The 26,310-nt window shown below is 40.5% G+C and overlaps 1 protein-coding gene across 1 annotated transcript; it reads right to left on the bottom strand.

Annotated features, from left to right (window-relative positions):
- Nucleotides 1-10,519: 10,519 nt before the first annotated feature.
- LOC135463122 (monoacylglycerol lipase ABHD6-like) lies at nucleotides 10,520-26,310 on the bottom strand. The gene is made up of 9 exons (XM_064740443.1): nucleotides 26,180-26,310; nucleotides 23,398-23,557; nucleotides 22,937-23,050; nucleotides 22,043-22,175; nucleotides 18,505-18,668; nucleotides 15,585-15,639; nucleotides 13,139-13,239; nucleotides 11,773-11,962; nucleotides 10,520-11,389 (listed from the first exon to the last, which is right to left on the bottom strand). Exons 1-8 carry the CDS (start codon nucleotides 26,287-26,289, stop codon nucleotides 11,777-11,779), a joined length of 1,023 nt encoding a protein of 340 aa, XP_064596513.1. The 5' UTR covers nucleotides 26,290-26,310; the 3' UTR covers nucleotides 10,520-11,389; nucleotides 11,773-11,776.

The following is a 26,310-nucleotide window of genomic DNA, read 5'->3' as shown; positions in this document are numbered from 1 at the left end:
ATATGACGACGGGTCATTGGGAGTGTGTACGTATTGGCCTACTGTTTGTCCTTGTGGCATGGCGAGATCATGTCGCCAATGTGCTGCCGACACTGAAATATTAAGCCAAAGACACCCAACATGACACCCGAATCAACCACATTATACTGACACCGTGCCAACTAGTCCTGTTTGTTAAGTTGCTCTAACCTCTCAGAATGAACGCAAAGCGTGCTATTTTTAGTCTCCGGTATGGGACGACCCGGGTTTTATCCTGTGTCTCCCGTCTAAGATATATGGGTGTAGTTCCTCCCTTTAACCCTTTATTGGAAATTCCAAAGTAAAGATGCAGAAAGTAAAAGAGCAAAAAATTTACAAATGCTGGAAAGATTTCAAATTTCTTAAAGAAAAATTGAATAATACCAACAACGGAGGACATGGAAACTGTTTTAGAAGTATTAAGTGAAAACGTGGTCATACGAAGTTTCTGCCAATATTATGGAGAGAGGAAATCCACAGGCCGCAGGCCTCTGGAAGATCTTCCCACGAATGGCCGTGGAGGAAGCCAGCATGAGCTGGACTTGAATTCACAGCAGCCACATTGGTGAGAGGCTCCTGGTACATTGCCCCCCTGGTGAGTTTGACTACGAAGGAAGGACTGGACATGCATAGCTTAAAACCTACCTGAAGTGGAAAACGTATCCTCCAAACTGTCATTGCCTAAAGGTAACACCTCGAACTGGTTTAAAAACTGTCCATAAAAGTTAGCTACGCCTGTTTTGGGGTACCTGGCTACCACCTCTAACAGAGCCACTAGTACATGGTAAGAAATCCCCATCTTTCCTGTTAGAAGCTAATGGTGCACTGGTTGTATAGCTTACTCTTCTCGAGTATAAACGACGTCGCCAATGAAAACACCCGGGTACATATCAACCTGTAAATTACTGGCTGTGTTTTTACATTCCACACACACACGCACCCAAACTGTCGACTGATAAATCCACATAATACAGGTGTCAGTTACAGTTTCTTGGAAATAACTCTGCCATCTGGTTCACAAGTCTGAATAAAAATAAACACTGATACATGAACCTGCAAACTTCTACCGCATTCTTCTGACGGGCACAGCGCATTGGGCACTGGTAGATTCACTGTCGGGTGTACCTAAAGACTGGGTATTTCCGCACTTAACTGTTATTTGAAAACTGTTGTATGTTGTATAATCTAAATTATGGATGCCTCAGGTCCATTTGGAATTTACGCTGGATTATATTGTTTAAAAAAATCCCTGTGGCCTTCCCTGTGTGTGTGTGTGTGTGCGTCTGTGTGCGTGCGTGGGTGTGTGCGTGCGTGTGTGTGAGTGTGTGTGTGTGTGTGTGTGTATGTATGTATGTCTGTATGTATGCCTGTCTGTATGTATGTCTGTATGTATGTCTGTATGTATGTATGTATGTATGTATGTATGTATGTATGTATGTATGTATGTATGTATGTATGTATGTATGTATGTATGTATGTATGTACGTATGTATGAATGTATGTATGTATGTATGTATGTATGTATGCTTTAGATTTTACGTGGTACTGTATTTAACAATTTTTCAGTCATATGACGACGAGGAGTCATCAGGTGTGTTTACATATACTTTGTCTTCTTGTGACAGGGTTAATGCCGCCTAAGCACTGTCGTCACTGAGGTATCTTGCCGTAGACACCAGACATGACACACCACCGGGTGACATTATACTGACATCGGCCAACCACTTATCTTTCCTTGTGATAACCTCTAAGTGTTGAGCGCCAAGCGAGACAGCAACAAATATCATTTCTTAAGTCTTTCGTATGACCCGATCCGGGATTGAACCCAGGACGTCGAGAAGGACACTCCAGTGGTACGTTGGTCTTAATGTCAGAACTTAGTACATCGTGCCCAATCTTACGATAGAATGATTTCAGACACCGGGATAACAAACAATCTTAAGTAAGGCTAGTCGGCATTCATCTTTACAAATGACTGCACGTTGTCTCAATTAGCACGCCGATATCTAAATTCGGCCAGTGTGATACATCAATGTTAGCTGATATATATATATTAGTATTATTATCCATTTTTATCTGCCTGTATCCCATCTGTGGTGCTGTTTGCTACATCTAGATGAGATACAGGTATTTGTCTGACCTACTCTTCACAGGTGTACGGATATTGCAGGTTCTGGCGTCCACCATGAAGGGGAAAGTGCAACGACTGGTTCACCCGTATCAGTATAATGGCTCAGCCGGGGCGGCTTACTTGCCTTCGGTAAGGCGTGTCAGAGAAGCAGCACTAGATAAAAGAGTGGTGGAAATACGTCCTGCAACAAGAAGGCACATGACCTGCATTCTAGGGATTTTTTCGTAGTCATATGACTGAAAAATTGTTAAGTACGACGTTCACTCACTCACTCACTCACTCACTCACTCACTATTGCAAATTCACAGCGGTGGTATATCACTGTGTGGGAATAGATTACTGTACCGTTTAAAATTAAATTTAGTTTTTGACTGGTACATGCATGTTTTATTTCAGTAACACACAAGTAGCACCAACTGTTCCAACTTTTGCAGGTTACATTTGGGGAGGGCCAGCATGGCCAATGACCCAGGACCAATGCAGATGCTCGGAGTTCAAGTCCAGCTCGTGATGGCTTCCTCTCCGGCCGTACTTGGTAAGATCTGCCAAGTACCTGCGGCTGGTCGTGTGTATCTTCCCATCGCAATACTGACCACCTTCGTATAAGTGAAATATTTTCCAGTACGGCGTAAAACACCAGTCAAGTATATAAATCAAATGAATACATTAAGGCACTCGCCAATAAGTTGGGCTGCGCTTACATTTACCAGTTTTGCTATTTGGGGTAAACACTCTACTGAACATAATGCCCTGTGGTTGCACTGAACATATTAAAGTCGAACGTTGCTGGAAAAGCTCAGCAATACCAGAAACTGTGGTATACTGGGCTTAAATCTGGCAAAATGACCCGCGATAACATAACAGCACATCTTCGTATGTAACAAGCGGACTGGGGACCATCATAATTATGACCAATGCACACAAAATTTCAGTGGAACTTCCATTATTTACTTCTGTTATTAAATTTCTTACAGAAATTTTGCAGTCGACTATATTGGCGAATCACATGCTCCAGGGCAGCATAACTTACGCAGAATTATGTCAAAAAGCGCTTGACTAGAGACGCGTCGACCTACATGTACTCAAACACACACTGTACGTGGATCACCAAAGGTCATCGTTTTCCCGTGAGAAAAGACTGACTAAAATCGACGCTGTCTAAGAATTCTGTTGTAATTTTACTTAGAACTGTTTACACACTGACTGTTTAGCTCTGAATATTGCGGTATACTGCAGACAGTCTTGTTAATATAAAAAAATTTCCGAATGCCAAGGTAGTTTTCCAATTGAATTAACCTTCTCGATAAGGTTTAGCATTAATGTGATTGTCATTGTTCATGGCTGCCATGCAAACAATGTTTTATTTATTTATTTTTTATTTGATTGGTGGTTACGCCACACTTAAGAATATTTCACTTATATGACGGCGGCCAGCATTATGGGGGGAGGAAACCGGACGCAGCCAGGAGGAAACCCACGACCATCTGCAAGCTTCCCAATATCAGCCGGATTTTTTGCCTCTCTCCAGATATGCGAAATCTGACACTATGTATCCCACCTTGTCCTTCCAGTCCCGAATTACTGACACTAGTCATGATACCTTGCCCACTGTCTTGATGGACAACGTGCCGCGTGTTGTGTCAGTAATTCGTGACTGGGTGGGGCAAAGCGTCAAGTAGTGTCAGTAATTCGTGACTGGATGGACAAGGTGTGATAGACATTCTTTCTGAAATAGGCTCTTGTATTAACATCTAGCCAGGTGGTCATTAGAGCGTGTAAACGTCTCTAACAAATGAAGATATGAATATGGGGTGTTGCTAATAAGATTCTCGCAAATATATATGCGGATTGAAAATTTTCTTACCCAACCAAAACTCCTGGCAAAGATTTCCGAAACCATCCTTATATCCCTGCCACATTCGTGTGAAGTCCACGGATCCGTCTTGTCGTCTCTGAAACACCTGTAGACATTAAAAGAGACCTCATTTTCCTGATAATGTTCAGTGTTCTCTGTCATTGACAGTTAAGCCAGACATCTGGATTTGCTGTAATATTCCATCACTCACTAACGGGCTAATTAGCTAAATTTGCAGCGATCATTGATGATTCACAGATGGGCTAGTCTGTGCCATTTGCTCTAATAATTCATTCCTTCTGCCAAAGATTTGATGCTTTCTAATCTTGCTGGGGTAATATATTTATTCACAGTTAAGTCAATTAGCTGTAATTGCTCTGATAATTCATTCAGTCACATATGGACTATCTAGCTTCAGCTGCGGTGATAATTCATCATTCACTATCTGGTGAGTTAACTACATTGTCTGTGATAATTCATGCATTCACACTGACACGATGAAGCAAACACACATATTATATATACAGAATGAAATTTATTGGCAGTGGTAGAACTTCCGTAACAGAATATGAGGGACGGCCCCTGCCTCAAACCTCTCTCTAATTTTGAAAATGTCCTCCAATGTCGCAGTTACGACATTAGTAGTAATAAAACAGTAGAGGGGTTTATACATTCCGGTACCCTTCTTGTAGCGAACATGAGAGTTTACTTTAAGTATACATGAACACGTGCTATAAAACGATGCTGTCAAAGAAGATGTTGAAGGATCAATGTTCGGAAATATTTGGAAATATTTAACCACATTAGATCATCAGAGGTGGCATATAAAAGGTTGTCTGAAATAGTCATCGCTTAACTTCATACAACCTCATTCAGTCTGTAAGGTGTAAACTCCTTTATATCAAATCGCTATTACAACTCACCAGCCAGCCAGGGATTTTTTCATAGTCATATGGCTGAAAAATTGTTAAGTACGACGTTCACTCACTCACTCACTCACTCACTATTGCAGATTCACAGCGATGGTATATCTCTGTGTGGGAATAGATTACTGTACCGTTTAAAATTAAATTTAGTTTTTGACTGGTACATGCATGTCTTATTTCAGTAACACACAAGTAACACCAACTGTTTCAACTTTTGCAGGTTACATTTGGGGAGGGCCAGCATGGCCAATGACCCAGGACCAATGCAGTCGCTAGGAGTTCAAGTCCAGCTCGTGCTGGCTTCCTCTCCGGCCGTACTTGGGAAGATCTGCCTGCAACCTGCGGCTGGTCGTGTGTATCTTCCCATCGCAATACTGACCACCGTCGTATGAGTTAAATATTCTGGAGTACGGCGTAAAACACCAGTCAAGTATCTAAATCAAATAAATACATTAGGAGCAAAGCGGCACTCGCCAATAAGTTGGGCTGCGCTTACATTTACCAGTTTTGCTATTTGGGGTAAACACTCTACTGAACATAAAGCCCTGTGGTTGCACTGAACATATTAAAGTCGAACGTTGCTGAAAAAGTTCAGCAATGTTTGGAAACTGTGGTATACTGGGCTTACATCTGACAAAATGGCACGCGATACCATAACAGCACATCTTCGTATGTAACAAGTGGACTGGGGACAGTCAAAATTATGACCAATGTACACAAAATTTCAGTGGAACTTCCGTTATTTACTTCTGTCTTTAAATTTCTTACTGAAATTTTGCTGTCGACTATATTGGCGAATGGTATGCTCCCTGGCAGCATAACTTACACAGAATTAGGTCACGAGGCGTTTGACTAGAGACACATCGACCTACATGTACTTTAACACACACTGTACGTGGATCACTAAAGGTCGTCGTTTTCCCGTGAGAAAAGACTGAATAAAAACGACGCTGTCTAAGAATTCTGTAATTTTACTTAGAACTGTTTACACACTAACTATTAAGCTCTGGATGTCGCCGTGTACTGCAGATAGACTTGTTTATATATATATATATATATATGAACTTTTAGTGTGCCATGGTAGTTTTCCTATTGAATTCATCTTCTTGATAAGGAGTAGCATTCATGAATGTGCCTGTCATTGTTAATGACTGCCATGTAAGCAATGTTTTATTTATTTATTTTATTTGTTTGGTGGTTTACGCTGTACTCAAGAATATTTCACTTATACGACGGCGGCCAACATTATGTTGGGAGGAAAGTGGGGACAGCCCGGGGGAAACTCACGATCATCCGCAGGTTGCTCGCAGACCTTCCCATACATTTCCATATATGATTTGTACAGTGAATCTTATTTCTTTTTGTATTTTGCGTGTTCTAATCTGGAAAACGTGCACCTACGCAGGCTATGCTACATATACATTCATTGAAAAGATTGCAATGTTTTATTTACTTATGTATTTATTATTTTTTTTTAGGGGCCTCTGTGACTCAGTCGGTTAGCGCGCTAGCGCAGCGTAATGACCCAGGAGACTCTCACCAATACGGTCGCTGTTAGTTCAAGTCCAGCTCATGCTGGCTTCCTCTCCGGCCGTGAGTGGGAAGGTCTGCCAGCAACCTGCGGATGGTCGTGGGTTTCCCCCGGGCTCTGCCCGATTTCCACCCACCATAATGCTGGTCGCTGTCGTATAAGTGAAATATTCTTGAGTACGGCGTAAAACACCAATCAAATAAATAAATAAATTTATTTTTTAAAAATTTGTTTGACTGGTGAGTGGTTAAGCAGAATGGACACAATCATGAAGCAAAATGCCAGAGGTTCTAGACGCTCTGTTCATACTGAACTTCCCGGTCACCTGGCCTCTGTGCGGGAATGAAAGGAAGTTTCTTCTATCCGTGTGCACTATACATTAAAAATGATCTCATGTAGGCAGTTTTGTTCTTGCCAAAGTTAATCACTTATAACTGACATACAGGGGCCTCAATGTTTGTGTGTATGATGTTCACACAAAAAACACTTGTGTTGTATGACCACAAACCAAGTTTTTTCCAACAAAAGTCATATTTGAACAACGCCTTCTTGTGTCAAATTAACAAGTTTTGCTTGCGTTACACAAACATGTGTACTTCACATTTATTTACCACCTATTTGCGTTGGGAACACGTTTATGTTCAATTAGATTTCGACACAGGTGTTTTTTGTGTGTTGACAAACTGTCATGGTATAAATTTTCACAAAAATCAATTCCGCCAAGCCATTGCATGCAAAGTCGACGGCATCACATTAAAAAAACTTTTATTTATTTGATTTATTTGATTGGTGTTTTACGCCGTACTCAAGAATATTTCACTTATACGACGGCAACCGGCATTACGGTGGGAGGAAACCGGGCAGAGCCCGGGGAAATTCCACGACCATCCGCAACTTGCTGCCAGACCTTCCCACCTACCGCCGGAGAGGAAGCCAACATGAGCTGGACTTGAACTCACAGCGACCGCATTGGTGAAAGGCTTCTGGGTCATTACGCTGCGCTAGCGCGCCAACCAACTGAGCCACGGAGTTCGTTTTCTTGCAATTTTTAACACGTTTTTGCTTCTTGTACAGTCATTAATGGCGCCAGATAATTCCAAATATATGTTCTCTCAGATAGCAGATGGTAAGAAAACAACAACAACAACAACAACAAAAACCCTACAGAGGTATTAAGAATGATTTTTTTGGTTTTAAATCACCGTTGCATGCTTGCTACATATCTAGCGGCAGTTAAAATTACATGCGTGCTACTGTCAATAATTATTTTTTATCTTCAATTCAGGATCCTTAAATAAAAATTATTTATTTATTTGATTGGTGTTTTACACCGTATTCAAGAATATTGATCAACGTATGACGAATATAAGGTAAATGATCTAAAATTTCGCCTAAAAACTGGCCCTTATATGGGCAAATAAATGTCATAAAATGTTACCAGTAGGGCCGAAATTTGCATTTTAATAATAGGATATCCCATTTTAAAAAACAAACCTGAAAACTACCTCTCTAAAATGAACAGAACGGTCATAATCAAGCAAAATGCTCAGCTTAGTCATGTGCGAAAGACTTGGTCCTTTACCGTACATTTAGTACGTAGCTCATACTTTTTGTTCTGACAAGACAAACATACGTGTAAATTTACACGCGTAACTTGCTAAGTGGTGGGAGAAAAGTGAAAATACACGTGACTATCCGCTTAAAGAAAATTTATTCCAATGTCATACCCGTATACATAGAATGTAAACATATATGCCACTATAAAGGAACCCATGTATATGAGTCTACGTTTAAATATCTGCTCTGGTAAAAATTTGTCGTCACGATTTTGACATAAATTTACAAAACCTTAAAAAAAAAAATAAATAAATAAAAAAGAAACAATACAAGTTCGCCAACACGACAGAATACATACAGCACCAAGTCATACTGGTAGGATGTATAAACCCGATATAAGTCAATGCTACCGTTTATTTCAGCCTCGCTGGAGCCTTGAGCTTTAGGGGAGTCAGCAACATACGAGTTCTCAAATCCACTCATCAAATTCTACTTGTCGAACGACAAAACCTTGACCTGTGAAGTGCCACAAATCGCATGCAATAATGCCCTACATTTGACCGAAGGAGTCAGGAAGCATTGGTCGTCTAATCCATAGTGAAGAGTCAGGCTGTATTGGTTGTAATATTCAGTCAGGGGTCAAGTCGTAATGGCTGTAAACGGCAGAGTCTGGAGTCAGTCTGAGGCAAGGTCGTACTGGCTGTAAACGCCAGTCAGGAGTCAGTCTGAGGCAAGGTCGTAATGGCCGTAAACGCCAGAGTCAGGAGTGAGCCTAAGGCAAGGTCGTACTGGCTGTAAACGCGAGAGTCAGGAGTCAGTCTGAGGCAATGTCGTAATGGCTGTAAACGCAAGAGTCAGGAGTGAGCCTGAGTCAAGGTCGTACTGGCTGTAAACGCCAGAGTCAGCAGTCTGAGGCAAGGTCGTAATGGCTGTAAACGTGAGAGTCAGGAGTCAGTCTGAGTCAAGGTCGTACTGGTTGTAAACGCCAGAGTCAGGAGTCAGTCTGAGGCAAGGTGGTAATGGCTGTAAACGGCAGAGTCAGGAGTCACGCTGTACTTGTTGTACATGTATATAGCCATTCAAAGGTCTGGTTGTACAGGTTGTAATTCTGGTCTTTTGCTGAGAAGGCATTCTCATCAACCATCAAACAGACCGTACTTGCCCAATGTCCTCGTTAGCCATGCTACACTATTGCTGTACTCATGGAGAACCTTGATCTGGCTTACTGTTGACAAACTTCCGAGCGTATGAAACTATCAAGAAAATGTAAAATACATGACATTACACAAATATGACCCGTCCAGAACAAATCTACTCAGTAACAAAAAAAAAAAAAAAACAATATATATATAAAAACAACAACCAAAACCTTTTCACTGTCTACGTGTAAGGGAGAAACATATCTATCTACAGCAACCAGAACTGTCATGGTAAGTTGTTTGCTGAAATCCGAGAGACTAAAAAAAAAAAAAAAAAAAACCACACACACACACACACCAAAAAGAAAAAAAAAACCACTTACAATTACGGTGGTGATTAGCCTCTTCTTGCATATAAGACACCACCGATTGTTCGCAAAAACTTACAGGTCATCAACCCTTACCAAATGGATGTGGGTGAGAAACTAAGGCCAGGCTCCAAACTAACAGTTAAAACAAAATAAACCTTTTTATCACATCAGCGACTTATATATTTATCTGTAAATACCCATATGGAAACGATATTTCAACTGACTGACCTGACCTCTGAACAGCCATCTGTTAACATGGATCAACAATTTCCATAAACAGTCACAGAGGATATTTCGCTACATTTCGCTACAACTGAACACCACAATGAAGTCTTGGTGACGTTGCTATAATTCTTTTCTAAAGGAGGCCCTATCCCTCACATCAATGAGCCATGTCCCCTGCTCAGGCAAAGCCAAAATCATCAAAAACTTTGCATAAAAGTATTCATACTAAATATACATATATATATTGTATATATACACACAGGTAAATACAAGTAAATGTATATATCAGGTATATATACACACAGGTAAATACAAGTAAATGTATATATCAGGTATATATACACACAGGTAAATACAAGTAAATGTATATATCAGGTATATATACACACAGGTAAATACATGTAAATATATATATCAGGTATATATACACACAGGTAAATACAAGTAAATGTATATATCAGGTATATATACACACAGGTAAATGTATATATCGGGTATATATACACACAGGTAAATACAAGTAAATGTATATATCAGGTATATATACACACAGGTAAATACAAGTAAATGTATATATCGGGTACCGGTAAATAATAAATAAAGCAACACCTACAAGTGCACATGATACAAGACATCAAGCATGTGTGTTTATACACATAATGTATAAATTCGTTTATCAATCACTTACATCTATCCTTAACCATCAATTCTCTGAGTTTGGTAAATCAAAATGATTGTTTGACTCTGTAATCACTTGGTTGTTCAAAACTGTTCCAAAGAAACAAACCAAATTTGACTTATATCCAGGTCTTCAATTCTGTGCTTTGCGTAAAACAGTACCAGTACATGAAACATGAACTCTATCTGTTACTGGTAGACTCTGCCATTGGATAACAGCATTGGCTGCTGAATTTGGCTATAATTCTACAGATAAAATATGAATAATAGCAGCATTAGGTAATACTCTTTTGAACAAACTGGTCCCTAGAATACCTTCCCTTGTTTTACAGCCAACTGCACAGAAAACGATTTGGTCCATTACTTGGGACTGAAATTTGTGTTTCATAATAAATAAATATCAAACAACTTCATTCAACATTGTTTTTTTTTTCTTGATATTTTTGACACCTTTGTCATTTATTGAAAGATGACAATGGCCTCCATGGACATTGTCTTGAAGCAGTTTTAATGCCTTTATATATTTTCAGACATCTCATACATGCTTCAAGGCAAATCTGATATTTTCTTGACTGCCAATTTTGTCTAGTCAAAGCCAAGTGCAGGAAAACTCTTTCATATCCACAATGCATTACCTTTTCTTCAAATTCGGCCGAAGGCCAGGAGAAATTTTGAAATTTGGACAATTTGCTGTTCAAATGTCCGATTTATTAGTACTTTAAATCCCTTATATTATATCCCATTATACAGCCATCCCTTTCTCGCTTTAATCTCAAATTTAGAGGCTCTGCTCAATCTTGATCTTCAGATTATGGAGATTTTCTTGATAAAACAACAACAACATGTAGTGGAGATTTGGTCCACAGTAATACACTTAATAATGAAGCGGGACCAGTCCTCCCTGTTATGGTGACAACAACACTGTGCCAAATTCCCCTTACTGAAACAAAAAAATCGCCTGCAAAGAAAAAGAAAACAAGATTCATATTACACAAGTTAATTAATTATTTCTTTGATTTGTGTTTTACGCAGTACTCAAGAGTATTTCACTTCTACAACGAAGGTTAGCATTATGGTGGGAGGAGACCACACTCTGGAAACCCACAGTAACCTGCGGATGGTCATGGGTTTCCTCTCGGGGTCTGCTCGGTTTCCTCCCACCATAATCCTGGCCACCATCATATAAGTGAAACATTCTTTAGTAAGGCATAAAACTCCAATCGAATAAATAAATAAATCGTATTTTACATATGATTATACATGTAGGCCTATATTGAGCACGACGTAAAACGCCAATCAAATTAAAATACGTAAATAATAATACAGAATGACTTTTTTCACCTGCTCAGTCCTTCTTGGCGTGCTTGGGATGTTTGGCCAGATGTAACTCTCCTCTGAACTCAAGAATGGCCTTAGCCAGGGCCCCGGGACGGTCCACATGAATTATGTGTCCGCAGCGGTCAAGGACTGTCACATGCTGACAGTTGGGTAAGCCTTTGGTGAGGACGTCAGCCCCGGAGTGGTGGATCAACTATGGAAGGAGAAAAGCCAATGCTGATTGTTTGATTCCTCTATTTATTTATTTATTTTATTGGTGTTTTACGCCGTACTCAAGAATATTTCACTTATACGACGGTGGCCAGCATTATGGTGGGTGGAAACCGGGCAGAGCGGGGGGAAACCCATAACCATCCACAGGTTGCTGGAAGACCTTCCCACGTACGACCCAAGAGGAAGCCAGCATGAGCTGGACTTGAACTCACAGCGACCGCAGCGATCTATTTAATTATTGGATTAAAGGGTATGTGAAACGTACTCAAGTTGTTTTTATTCATCAAAATGGAGATTAGGATGTAGCCTGACATAGGTGTATGAAATAAAAAAATGCCTGTCAGCTTTTTTTAGCCATACGACAGATTTTAGCTTGAGAGGCTTAATGAGTAAGATGCAGAGAAAGTTGGCCATTTCCACATCTTTATTTGGGCTGATACAAGAAATGGCACTATAACACTGAATGGTTTTAAAGATAATAAAGAAAGATATGGAAGAAAACATTGGCAATTTCTTTTTCCATTTTTGAGGAATATTTTATATTTCTGAAAAATCTCTCTATTTTATGCCTATTTTCCGTCAATATGACAAATATTCGGAAACGACGTCATCCTTGAACATACTGGGAATGTGGAGCCAGCTTTGCTCTCTATCCCCCAATCCAGATTCTCCCACAAATAAAGTTGTTTTGATTCTGATGTCAGCACAGCGAGCTACTTAATTTGCGAGTTAATCGATGGGGTCTCAGGAAAACTGTACTTTAAAGCCATCTTCACACGTCAAGAAAAATGCTGAGAAGCCATTTCGTACTTTTACAAGTTAGACCACATCATATATTCTGCATTAAGAAATACAAACCAAATATTACACTATCCTTTAAAGCTGGAGAAACATAAAAAAACTACATAAATGGGGTCTTCAATTTGCATAACATCCTTATTTAGAACAGTATCAAGCAAAGCAGATATATGCCAAGAGGTAGTTCCAAATGCGCACCATATAAATATGTTCGAATACACTTTTTCTCAACACAAAAAATTTGAACAAAAAATATTGAAAACCATATTTACAAATATTTTTTCACGCTTTTTCATCTGATTTGGCATCCTCCTTTAAGACCCACATTTCTACATGTATGGAAATATGTATTACTCACCTCATCTTGCTCGCCCCAGATAATCTGTGATGGACATGTGATTTTACTTAAGCTATCCTCCAGTAACGAAGCTGCCTCCAGAGATGTTATAGCTTTAAACACTGGAAATAATAAGGGAAATAAGGTAAGTATACTCTAAAAAGCACCAGGTATAGCATTACCTGACCAATGGTGCACCTGTTGCTTGCTTAGCCAATCAAATATTCATCTGCTGAGGTTACTGGTTTGTCTGTCTGTGTTTAGTGTCTCTTTCAGTCTCTCAGTTGTTTTTCCACTAGTCCAATTGTGATAAATTTCTAGTGCTGCCTCACTGGCGCACCATTCAAAAGACAGCAGACATGATACTTCAAATTCATGGCACAGAGACATCATCACCTGACCCAGGGTTAAATGTGTCATTTGCTGAGGGTGTAAAAGTGAGAGCCATGGAAGATCAGGGACATAATGCTGTTGAAGAAAACAGAAATATGCATTTAACAGTCAATAAGTCACATTCACATTTCAGACGGCCGCCATTTTTTAAAAACAAATGTCACGAGATCTGGCTTTAAACAGGAGTTGGGTGCTAATTTTAACAGGAAAGCTTGTGCTTTAACACAGCGGCGGCATGCTTACTACATTGGAATTGTGTGCTGGAAATTATGCCCCATTCGCAGTGACTTATACTATACAAAACAATGGTCAAAGTGTAACTGCATGGTAAGAAATGTTATTTTGAAATGATGTCATTTTATTGGCCGTGAAAAGCAGCTAGAACCTCCAACTTCAAAGACCACTGTCTGCGATTGGGCGCTAATTTGATCATGGCTGATCTGTTGTGGCGAGTGTACTGGTACACATCCTCAAAGGCGAATGTGAGTTATAGGACCCCCAACAAAGCATACCACTGACACATTATACAGATTCTCTTTTGGGGCATCAGTGACAATAGTGAGTGAGTGCGTGCTTGGGGTTTAACGTCGTACTCAACAATTTTTCAGTCATATGACGACGAAGGAATCCTTAGGGTGCATGTACGTGTAATGTGCCTCCTTGTTGCAGGAGGGATTTCCACCGCTCTTTTATTTAGTGCTGCTTCACTGAGACGACTTACCGAAGGCAAGTAAGCCGCCCCGCCCGAGCCAATATATTGATACGGGTCAACAAGTCGTTGCACTATCCCCTTCATGCTGAACGCCAAGCGAGGAAGTTACAACTTCCTCTTTTAAAGTCTTAGGTGTGACTCGATCAAGGTTTGATCCTGGATCTACCGGTCCAATCAGAGACAATAAGGGACAATGCTCATGAAGCCGTTAATATAATCTAACATGTCTTCCACCAATACGGTGTGCATAATACACTGAACATCAAGTTGGGAAGTTTGTTAGTACCTTTGCTAACAGTCAGGCTAAACAAGCTACATAAGGCCATACCAATTTACATTTTGTTTTACAAGCAGAATAAGTCTTTTCACAGAGCAGAGTACAAAAAAAAAAGCAGTAAAGAAAAAAATCATCTGATTTGTGAAAAATTTTACTATCCTAGGAATTATTCCTCTTTAAAACAGGGAAACGATCTAAAACACTAAGCCAAAATGAAAAGTTTAAAATTTAACTTTTATTCTAATTTTGGTTTGTTTAGATTCGACTCACTCGTAAAACTCAAAATAAAATGTGTGTTGCCAAACTCAGATATGTATGCCAGGTGTTTAATGTTGCCAAACTCAGGTATGCATGCCAGGTGTTTAATGTTGCCAAACTCAGGTATGTATGCCAGGTGTTTAATGTTGCCAAACTCAGGTACGTATGCCAGGTGTTTAAAGTTGCCAAACTCAGGTATGTATGCCAGGTGTTTAATGTTGCCAAACTCAGGTATGTATGCCAGGTGTTTAAAGTTGCCAAACTCAGGTATGTATGCCAGGTGTTTAATGTTGCCAAACTCAGGTATGTATGCCAGGTGTTTAATGTTGCCAAACTCAGGTACGTACGCCAGGTGTTCAAAGTTGCCAAACTCAGGTATGTATGCCAGCTGTTTAATGTCGTACTTAACAATGTGTCATTACGTGTCATTATGTGTGTATGTGTGTTCTTAAGGGAGAGTTCATGCTTCCAAAGTGCTGCTGCCACTGAAGTATCGTGCCGAAGACACCAAACATGACCGTCCACCAAGTCCCATTATACTGACACCAGGCCAACCGGTCCTGTTTCCTTGCTTTGACTTCTCAGCCCTGAGTGCCAGACGAAGCAGCAGCAAGTACCATATTTAAAGTATTTGGTATGACCCAACCTCGGTTTGATCCCCCAGGTCTCCTGACTTCAAGGCAAACAGTTTAACCATTAAGCCACAGAACAGTTCCCTATAACTCGGGTAGTATGCCCTATACTCAGCCCATAGAAACTGGTTGTTTTTTTTCTCTGATGGCTTTAACTGTCCTTATGATTAAGCCTTGTATCAGTGTTACACTCACTTTTATTGTAGAAATCTGCCTTTGGACTCCTGAGATCTAACATGCCTTTAAGTATCTAAAGCGAAAAGGATACAAAAACAAAACATTATTTTAATACCATATTACACAGAAAAAACAAGGACATGTACACTTATGCATGTAACAATACAAGTGCATTAAAAGTTGAAACTAAGTTTCAATTTAATACTATTAACAGCTTTTTTGGTGTTCCATGCGATCCATGTCAATCAAAAACAATCTGTATACAAGAATGTCTTCAAAAAACTTCACCACAGTTTTTTCACCTTCTTTTTTCTTGAGATTTAAAAATCACAACTGTCACAGTGTTTAGCAGTCACATGACCATTTTGTCACGCTTAGTCCTTTGGTGCCCCAATTTGCTGGAGATGCAGGGCATGATGGTAGAAGTAGGTGTTTAATACTACCTGATGTTCTAAGCATTATTCGTATGTTCTGGAGGAAGTAGCGACCGCTGACTTGCCGTTCCATTACCCACTAGAACAGTGGTGCCAATGCTGTCACCGAGTCTGATATCGGTGGAGAAGGTAACATGTACTGTAGCGGTCACACTGTGCCCTCTGGTAGCCACTGAATCTGCAACCAGTGGCAGTAGTCAGATCAACGAATGGAACACATCCCAGGTTTTTAACAGTACCTCACATGTCTGATGTTTTGAAGAACCATTCACATGTTTGTGGAAGGAGCAGGTGTTTAACATTACCTGATTCACATGTTCAACACCTCACCTGTTTGGCAAGTTTAGGCCTGAGGAAGGACCAGGTGCATAACATTACCTAATGTTCTATGAATGATTCAAATATTCTACACCTCACCTGTTTATGGAGTATAGGCTTGGGGAAGGACCAGGTGTTTTACTTCACCTGATGTCCTAAAAGGATTAATGTATTCTACATCTCACCTATTTGGAGAGATTGGGCTTGTGGGAGGACCTGGTGTTTAGCATTACCACATGTTCTAAGAATGATTCACATGGTCTACACCTCACCTGTTTCGGGAGATTGGGCTTGTGGAAAGACCAGGTGTTTAACATTACCACATGTTCTAAGAATGATTCACATAGTCTACACCTCACCTGTTTGGGGAAATTGGGCTTGTGGAAGGACCAGGTGTTTAGCATTACCTGATGTTCTAAGAATGATTCATATGGTCTACACCTCACCTGTTTGGGGAAATTGGGCTTGTGGAAGGACCAGGTGTTTAGCATTACCTGATGTTCTAAGAATGATTCACATGGTGTACACCTCACCTGTTTGGGTAGATTAGGCTTGTGAAAGGACCAGGTGTTTAACATTACCTGATGTTCTAAGAATGATTCACATGGTCTACACCTCACCTGTTTGGGGAGATTGGGCTTGTGGAAGGACCAGGTGTTTAGCATTACCACATGTTCTAAGAATGATTCACATGGTCTACACCTCACCTATTTGGGGAGATTGGGCTTGTGGAAAGACCAGGTGTTTAACATTACCTGATGTTCTAAGAATGATTCACATGGTCTACACCTCACCTGTTTGGGGAGATTGGGCTTGTGGAAGGACCAGGTGTTTAACTTTACCTGATATTCTAAGATTGATTCACATAGTCTACACCTCACCTGTTTGGGGAGATTGGGCTTGTGGAAGGACCAGGTGTTTAGCATTACCACATGTTCTAAGAATGATTCATATGGTCTACACCTCACCTGTTTGGGGAGTTCAGGCTTGGGGAAGGACCAGGTGTTTAACATTACCTAATGTTCTAAGGATGATTCACATGGTCTGCACCTCACCTGTTTAGGGAGTTCAGGCTTGGGGAAGGACCAGGTGTTTTACATTACCTGATGTTCTAAGAATGATTCACATGGTCTACACTTCACCTGATTGGGGAGATTGGGCTTGTGGAAGGACCAGGTGTTTAGCATTACCTGATGTTCTAAGAATGATTCACATGGTCTACACCTCACCTGTTTAGGGAGTTCAGGCTTGGGGAAGGACCAGGTGTTTTACATTACCTGATGTTCTAAGAATGATTCACATGGTCTACACTTCACCTGATTGGGGAGATTGGGCTTGTGGAAGGACCAGGTGTTTAGCATTACCTGATGTTCTAAGAATGATTCACATGGTCTGCACCTCACCTGTTTAGGGAGTTCAGGCTTGGGGAAGGACCAGGTGTTTTACATTACCTGATGTTCTAAGAATGATTCACATGGTCTACATTTCACCTGATTGGGGAGATTGGGCTTGTGGAAGGACCAGGTGTTTAGCATTACCTGATGTTCTAAGAATGATTCACATGGTCTACACCTCACCTGTTTGGGGAGATTGGGCTTGTGGAAGGACCAGGTGTTTAACATTACCTGATGTTCTAAGAATGATTCACATGGTCTACACCTCACCTGTTTGGGGAGATTGGGCTTGTGGAAGGACCAGGTGTTTAACATTACCTGATGTTCTAAGAATGATTCACATGGTCTACACCTCACCTGTTTGGGGAGATTGAGCTTGTGGAAGGACCAGGTGTCTAACATCACCTGATGTTCTAAGAATGATTCACATGGTCTACACCTCACCTGTTTGGGGAGATTGGGCTTGTGGAAGGACCAGGTGTTTAACATTACCTGATGTTCTAAGAATGATTCACACAGTCTACATTTCAGCTGTTTGGGGAGTCTGGGTTTGTGGAAGGACCAGGTGTTTTACATTACCTGATGTTCTAAGAATGATCCACATGGTCTACACTTCACCTGTTTGGGGAGTATGGGTTTGTGGAAGGACCAGGTGTTTTACATTACCTGATGTTCTAAGAATGATCCACATGGTCTACACCTCACCTGTTTGGGGAGTATGGGTTTGTGGAAGGACCAGGTGTTTTACATTACCTGATGTTCTAAGAATGATTCATATGGTTTACACCTCACCTGTTTGGGGAGTCTGGGTTTGTGGAAGGAGCAGGCATTTAACATTTTCTGCACTCCTTGTGGAGTCTGTGGTATTAGTGTGCACTCAAACTCTTCTACGTTGTGGCCTGACTCCACCATGTTACGGATCTCTGTGGAGAACTCTGTCTCTGCTGGAGTCTTCACTGAATAACAGATGAACAAAGACCACTCTAAGTATTTAAATGTACAGTTATACTGAACTCTGATAGACAAAACCTGAGCGTAGAACCTTAGCTTCCCATGGGAAGGAGTTTTTACGATATGCATACATGTACATGTAGGTGAGATACTGGCACAAGCCCTCATTTGGTCAACACTCTGTTAACCTACACGTACAGGTATGGGATCACAAGTTCAAATCCCGCCTTGGCTGTTTAGGCCATGGCCTTACATGTATGTCAGGTGGTTTGTTAGGTAATCAGCAAGGTGCAGTGGTTTCTTAGACCTTCCATACAGCTTCCTACAGACAGAGATCTCCTCTTTATCAGTGAAATATTCTTGAGTATTGCACAAAATCAAGATACAAAATACACTCTGGCCCATTATCCTGCACTCTGTCTTATACTTTGTGGTCTGTACACACACTTATTAATAAACAATATATATTACTCAAAAACAGACAAAGATGAAATTTCATACATAACATGATGTAAACAAATTGAGATAAAATAATGAGACATTAAATACATTCATCATGTCAATGGATGTCGGATACTGATATGGATGACGACCTTGAGGTCTGACACTGATATGGATGACGACCTTGAGGTCTGACACTGATATGGATGACGACCTTGAGGTCAGACACTGATATGGATGAAGACCTTGAGGTCAAACACTGATATGGATGACGACCTTGAGGTCAGACACTGATATGGATGATGACCTTGAGGTCTGACACTGATATGGATGACGACCTTGAGGTCTGACACTGATATGGATGACGACCTTGAGGTAGACACTTTTGGATGACGACCTTGAGGTCAGACACTGATATGTATGACGACCTTGAGGTCTGACAATGATATGGATGACGACCTTGAGCTCTGACACTGACATGGATGATGACCTTGAGGTCTGACACTGATATGGATGATGACCTTAAGGTCAGACACTGATATGGATGACGACCTTGAGGTAAATACTTTTGAATGACGACCTTGAGGTCAGACACTGACATGGATGACGACCTTGAGGTCAGACACTGATATGGATGACGACCTTGAGATCAGACATTGATATGAATGACAACCTTGAGGACAGACACTGATATGGATGATGACCCTGAGGTCTGATACTGATATGGATGATGACCTTGTGGTCAGACACTGATATGGATGACGACCTTGAGATCAGACATTGATATGAATGACAACCTTGAGGACAGACACTGATATGGATGATGACCCTGAGGTCTGATACTGATATGGATGACGACCTTGAGGTAAATACTTTTGAATGACGACCTTGAGGTCAGACACTGACATGGATGACGACCTTGAGGTCAGACACTGATATGGATGACGACCTTGAGATCAGACATTGATATGAATGACAACCTTGAGGACAGACACTGATATGGATGATGACCCTGAGGTCTGATACTGATATGGATGACGACCTTGTGGTCAGACACTGATATGGATGACGACCTTGAGGTTAGACACTGATATGGATGACGACCTTGAGGTCTGACATTGATATGATTGACGACCTTGAGGTCAGACACTGATATGGATGATGACCTTAAAACCAGTGAAAATGCTGTATCAAGTGAGACTATTCTCACAACTTGAGGCATCTAGCATGTAAAGCAGCCTCTAACACACACACTCTTCTCATCTGGCTTGGTAGCACAGCTGGTAGTGTACAGACGGTGCAAGACAGCCTTAGTTCTGAGTTCACGTCTCACTCCAGCCAGTGAGACGTTTTATTTAAAAGAGAAGAAAACATAAAAAATGATGCCAAAATCAGATAAAAGAGCATCAAAAAGTATTTGCAAATATGGTCTTTAATATTTTCTTGGAATTTTTTTTCAAGAGAAAAGGGTATTTGAAAAAATGTTTGTATGGTGGGTAATTGGGGCCAACTTTTGGTATTTATCATTGTTGCATAACAATGTTCTAAATAAGGATGTGATCTTGTCTAATTAATTTATTTGAATGTAAATTTGTTGTTAATATTAAAACATATGAGTTTAACCTAAATTATGATAATATTTATGAACATATTAAAAATATATATATGATCCAAATTGAGGTTTAATACATTTGAAAGCTGAAAAGAACAAATTCTAGTCCTAAAATATTTATTAAACCTGTGTTACATCTTCATTTATGCCATTATTAAATGGAGACTATAAATACCCACCATACAAAAATTATTTTCAAGTGTCTTTTTCCCCCTTAAGGAAAAATCGGAAAAAAAATACTGAAGACCACATTTAGGAATAACTTTTTGCACTCTTTCATCTGAACTTCATGTCATTTTTAAGTTTTCTCCACCTTAAACTGAAGCTGAAATGCAGGAACTGTCCAAATCAATTTGTTTGAAGTTAGTTTGATTACTTAATCTGCTTATTTTGATATGATTTCCAGTGGATCAACCAGATATTTGTCAGGAAAGTCAATGTACATGTACGCTGACATATTCCTGGTGACACTCACGATAGCACATGTACAATATTTATTTATTTGATGGGTGTGTTACGCCGTACTCAAGAATATTTCACTTATACAACGGCGGCCAGCATTATGGTGGGAGGAAACCAGGCAGAGCCCTGGGGGACACCCACGACATCCGCAGGTTGCTGACAGACCTTCCCACGTACAGCCGGAGAGAAAGCCAGCATGAGCTGGACTTGAACTCACAGCAAGGGCAATAATGAAAGGCTCCTGGGTCATTATGGTCCGCTAGTGCACTAACCAACTCAGCCACAGAGGCACTGTACAGATGTACAATAAGTTTAATACCAAAATTATATCAAATGAACTCAGTGGTATGTTTCCATTCTTTTGACACACGGTCATTTTCAAACGTGAATAGATCAATAAAAAACTACCTGGCTACCACAGAGCCATATCCATCTGGTTGGCTCATGAACACAAACACACCTTAGTCAGCATGCCTGCCAGCAATCTACAGATGGTTGTGGGTTTCACACGGGCTGTTCCTGACAGGCCGTCGTTGGATAAGTGAATTTTATTGAGTTCAGCATGAAAACAACAATCTTATCATGAAATATTTATTTAATTATTTGATTGGTGTTTTACTCAAGAATATTTCACTTATACAACGGCGTGGGCGGAAACCGGGCAGAGCCCGGGGGAAACCCACGACCATCCGCAGGTCGCTGTCATACCTTCCCACTTACGGCTGGAGAGGAAGCCAGCATGAGCTGGACTTGAACTCACAGCGACCGCATTGGTGAGAGACTCCTGGGTCATTACGCTGCGCTAGTGCGCTAACCAACTGAGCCACGGAGGCCCGTCATGAAATAAATGCAACATTAACATACTTGCTGGACAGACCAGTGTGACTCTGGCAACATGTTCTGGATGTTTGGCAGAATAGAGGCCGACAGTTGCTCCTCCCATCGAGGCGCCAATCAAATGAAAAGGGGAGGCATCAAGACCAATAAGCTTCACAAACTGAAACAGAAATGAAAAGATGTTCGATTTGTTTATTTGCACAAAGTTGATTTTCATTTAACATGATGCTTATTTCAAAATATTTCACTTTTATTGCCTTTACTTATTTATTTATTTGATTGCTGTTTTACGCCGTACTCAAAAATATTTCACCTATACGAGCAGTAGGATTTATAGGGGTGGGAAGAGGTATTGGGGGTGGGGGGAGATGGTGAACCACCGACATTTAGCATATACAAATGACAACTTTCCCAAGGTTGATGTACACCTATGTTGACCACACTGTTTGAAGAATCGAAGTCTTCAACACACACTACAGTGTCTCAAATGCCACATAAGCACTGCTGATGCCATACTGCCACAACGGCCCAATGAATAGTCAGAGTGATAAGGAATTTGAGTTATTTATTTATTTATTTATTTATTTATCTGATTGGAGATTTATGCTGTACTCAAGAATACTTCACCTATACAAGAGCAACATGTATTATGGTGGGAGGAAACCAGGTAGAGCCCAGGAGGAAACCCACAACCATCTGCAGAATTTTTCCACGTAAAACTGGGTAAGAAGCCACCATAATCTGGGGTTGAACTCACAGTGGTAACCTTGGTGATAGGCTCCTAGGTTGTTCTGCTGCACAAGCACTCTAACCATACTCATGAAATATGATTAACATAAGAAATACTGATACTACGCTAGCCAAAAAAGATGGATTTCAAAAAAGCTTCTAGCTTTTTGCACTTCTTCATCCATTGATTACCTTATTCAAGTATTCCACCAAGAAATCATACGACAACTCCCCCGATTCAGGCACAGTTGTCTCCCCATGGCCAGGTAAGTCAACACTCACCAGGTGGAGATCACCAGGAAGTTGCTGAAGAAAAGAAGGCATCCTGAACTTATGACAATAGCTGAGTGAAAACGTACAGACTTCTGATATATATATATATATATATATATATATATATATATATATGTACATAACTTTACTCTCGCATAGAGCATGAGTCAGTAGTGTGTCAATGGTTTGCTAGCTCGCCAGGATCAGTATGTCATTTGCTGTCTTGCTTTCTTTTCAATTAAGACATCTTTAACATAGTTTTAATGAGCATCTTTAACTGGCATGTCTGGGTGAAAGTATAAGATAGAATGGAGGGTGCTTAAAAGGTGAAGTTTAGAGGCAACTACAGACAGTTAAACTTCAGCCTCAAAGAAACTTACCCTGACCAGCTGTGCCCACATGTCTTTTGAAGCAGAAAAGCCGTGGACAAACAATATTGATGTCTTGTTTTTTATGGGACTATTTTTCTCAGCGTAGCAATACTCAATGTCCTCCCCTTTCACATATTTGATCTTGAGTCCAGCAAGAAATGTGACATACCTGTAGGCAGGGAAAACATTTATAAATTTACTTATTTTATTAGGGTTACAGGCCGTTCCAGAATATTTCACAAACCATGACAACCTGCTGAATGCTGAATGTTACCGATGCCTGAATGTTCTATTCCCTAAGCAGAGCATTTCATCTTACAAATACCTGGGTGTTCTATACCCTAACCAGGGCACTTCATGTTACCAATACCTGCATGTTCTAGACTCTAAACAGAGCATTTCATGTGACCAATTTCTGGATGTTCTAGACTCCAAACAGGGCATTTCATGTGACCAATACCTGGATGTTCTATACCCTAACCAGGGCATTTCATGTGACCAATACCTGCATGTTCTAGACTCTAAACAGGGCATTTCATGTGACCAATACCTGGATGTTCTAGACTCTAAACAGGGCATTTCATGTGACCAATACCTGGATGTTCTATACCCTAACCAGGGCACTTCATGTGACCAATACCTGGATGTTCTAGACTCTAAAGAGGGCACTTCATGTGACCAATCCCTGCATGTTCTAGACTCTGAACAGGGCATTTCATGTCACCAATACCTGGGTGTTCTATACCCTAACCAGGGCCCTTCATGTGACCAATACCTGGATGTTCTAGACTCTAAACAGGGCACTTCATGTGACCAATACCTGCATGTTCTAGACTCTAAACAGAGCATTTCGTGTGATCAATACCTGGATGTTCTAGAATCTAAACAGGGCATTTCATGTGACCAATACCTGGATGTTCTAGACTCTAAACAGAGCATTTCATGTGACCAATACCTGGATGTTCTAGACTCTAAACAGGGCATTTCGTGTGATCAATACCTGGATGTTCTAGACTCTAAACAGGGCACTTCATGTGACCAATACCTGGATGTTCTAGACTCTAAACATAGCATATCATGTGACCAATACCTGGATGTTCTAGACTCTAAACACAGCATTTCATGTGATCAATACCTGGATGTTCTAGACTCTAAACAGGGCATTTCATGTGACCAATACCTGGATGTTCTAGACTCTAAACAGGGCACTTCATGTGACCAATACCTGGATGTTCTAGACTCTAAACAGAGCATTTCGTGTGATCAATACCTGGATGTTCTAGAATCTAAACAGAGCATTTCATGTGACCAATACCTGCATGTTCTAGAATCTAAACAGGGCATTTCATGTGACCAATACCTGAATATTCTAGACTCTAAACAGGGCATTTCATGTTACCAATACCTGAATATTCTAGACTCTAAACAGAGCATTTCATGTGACCAATACCTGAATATTCTAGACTCTAAACAGGGCATTTCATGTTACCAATACCTGAATATTCTAGACTCTAAACAGAGCATTTCATGTGACTAATACCTGAATATTCTAGACTCTAAACAGGGCATTTCATGTTACCAATACCTGAATATTCTAGACTCTAAACAGAGCATTTCATGTGACCAATACCTGGATGTTCTAGACTCCAAACAGGGCATTTCGTGTGACCAATACCTGCATGTTCTAGACTCTGAACAGGGCATTTCATGTGACCAATACCTGAATATTCTAGACTCTAAACAGGGCATTTCGTGGTACCAATACCTGCATGTTCTAGACTCTAAACAGGGCATTTCATGTGACAAATACCTGCATGTTCTAGACTCTAAACAGAGCATTTCATGTGACCAATACCTGGATGTTCTAGACTCCAAACAGGGCATTTTGTGTGACCAATACCTGCATGTTCTAGACTCTAAACATAGCATTTTGTGTGACCAATACCTGGATGTTCTATACTCTAAACAGGGCATTTCATGTGACCAATACCTGCATGTTCTAGACTCCAAACATAGAATTTTGTGTGACCAATACCTACATGTTCTAGACTCTAAACAGGGCATTTCATGTGACCAATACCTGGATGTTCTAGACTCTAAACAGAGCATTTCGTGTGACCAATACCTGGATGTTCTAGGCTCTAAACATAGCATATCATGTGACCAATACCTGGATGATCTAGACTCTAAACAGAGCATTTCGTGCGACCAATACCTGCGTGTTCTAGACTCTAAACAGGACATTTCGTGTGACAAATACCTGGATGTTCTAGACTCTAAACAGAGCATACCATGCGACCAATACCTGCGTGTTCTAGACTCTAAACAGGACATTTCGTGTGACAAATACCTGGATGTTCTAGACTCTAAACAGAGCATTTCATGTGACCAATACCTGGATGTTCTAGACTCTAAACAGAGCATTTCATGTGATCAATACCTGGATGTCCTAGACTCCAAACAGGGCATTTCGTGTGACCAATACCTGGATGTTCTAGACTCTAAACAGGGCATTTCATTTGACCAATACCTGGATGTTCTAGACTCTAAACAGAGCATTTCATGTGACCAATACCTGGATGTTCTAGACTCCAAACAGGGCATTTCATGTGACCAATACCTGGATGTTCTAGACTCTAAACAGGGCATTTCGTGTGACCAATACCTGGATGTTCTAGACTCTAAACAGAGTTATCATGTGAATCATGGCATAACACTTTTTAGGTATGAATTAAGAATTTCAGATCTGTCCCCAACTTCACGTTCCATGTGTAACAACATAATCACATACCTGAGATAAAGGGTAAAGAGGACTGAGGGGCAGACAAAGTACACCAGGAGGGCGACACTAAATATCAGCAGGCAGAAACAAGCCAGATAAAGAAAGATGTCCACAAACATGATGGGATCCAATCACAGTCT

Source organism: Liolophura sinensis, chromosome 2 (assembly GCF_032854445.1).
Source record: "Liolophura sinensis isolate JHLJ2023 chromosome 2, CUHK_Ljap_v2, whole genome shotgun sequence".
Taxonomy (NCBI): domain Eukaryota; kingdom Metazoa; phylum Mollusca; class Polyplacophora; order Chitonida; family Chitonidae; genus Liolophura; species Liolophura sinensis.
This window is presented reverse-complemented; position numbering and strand designations above follow the sequence as displayed.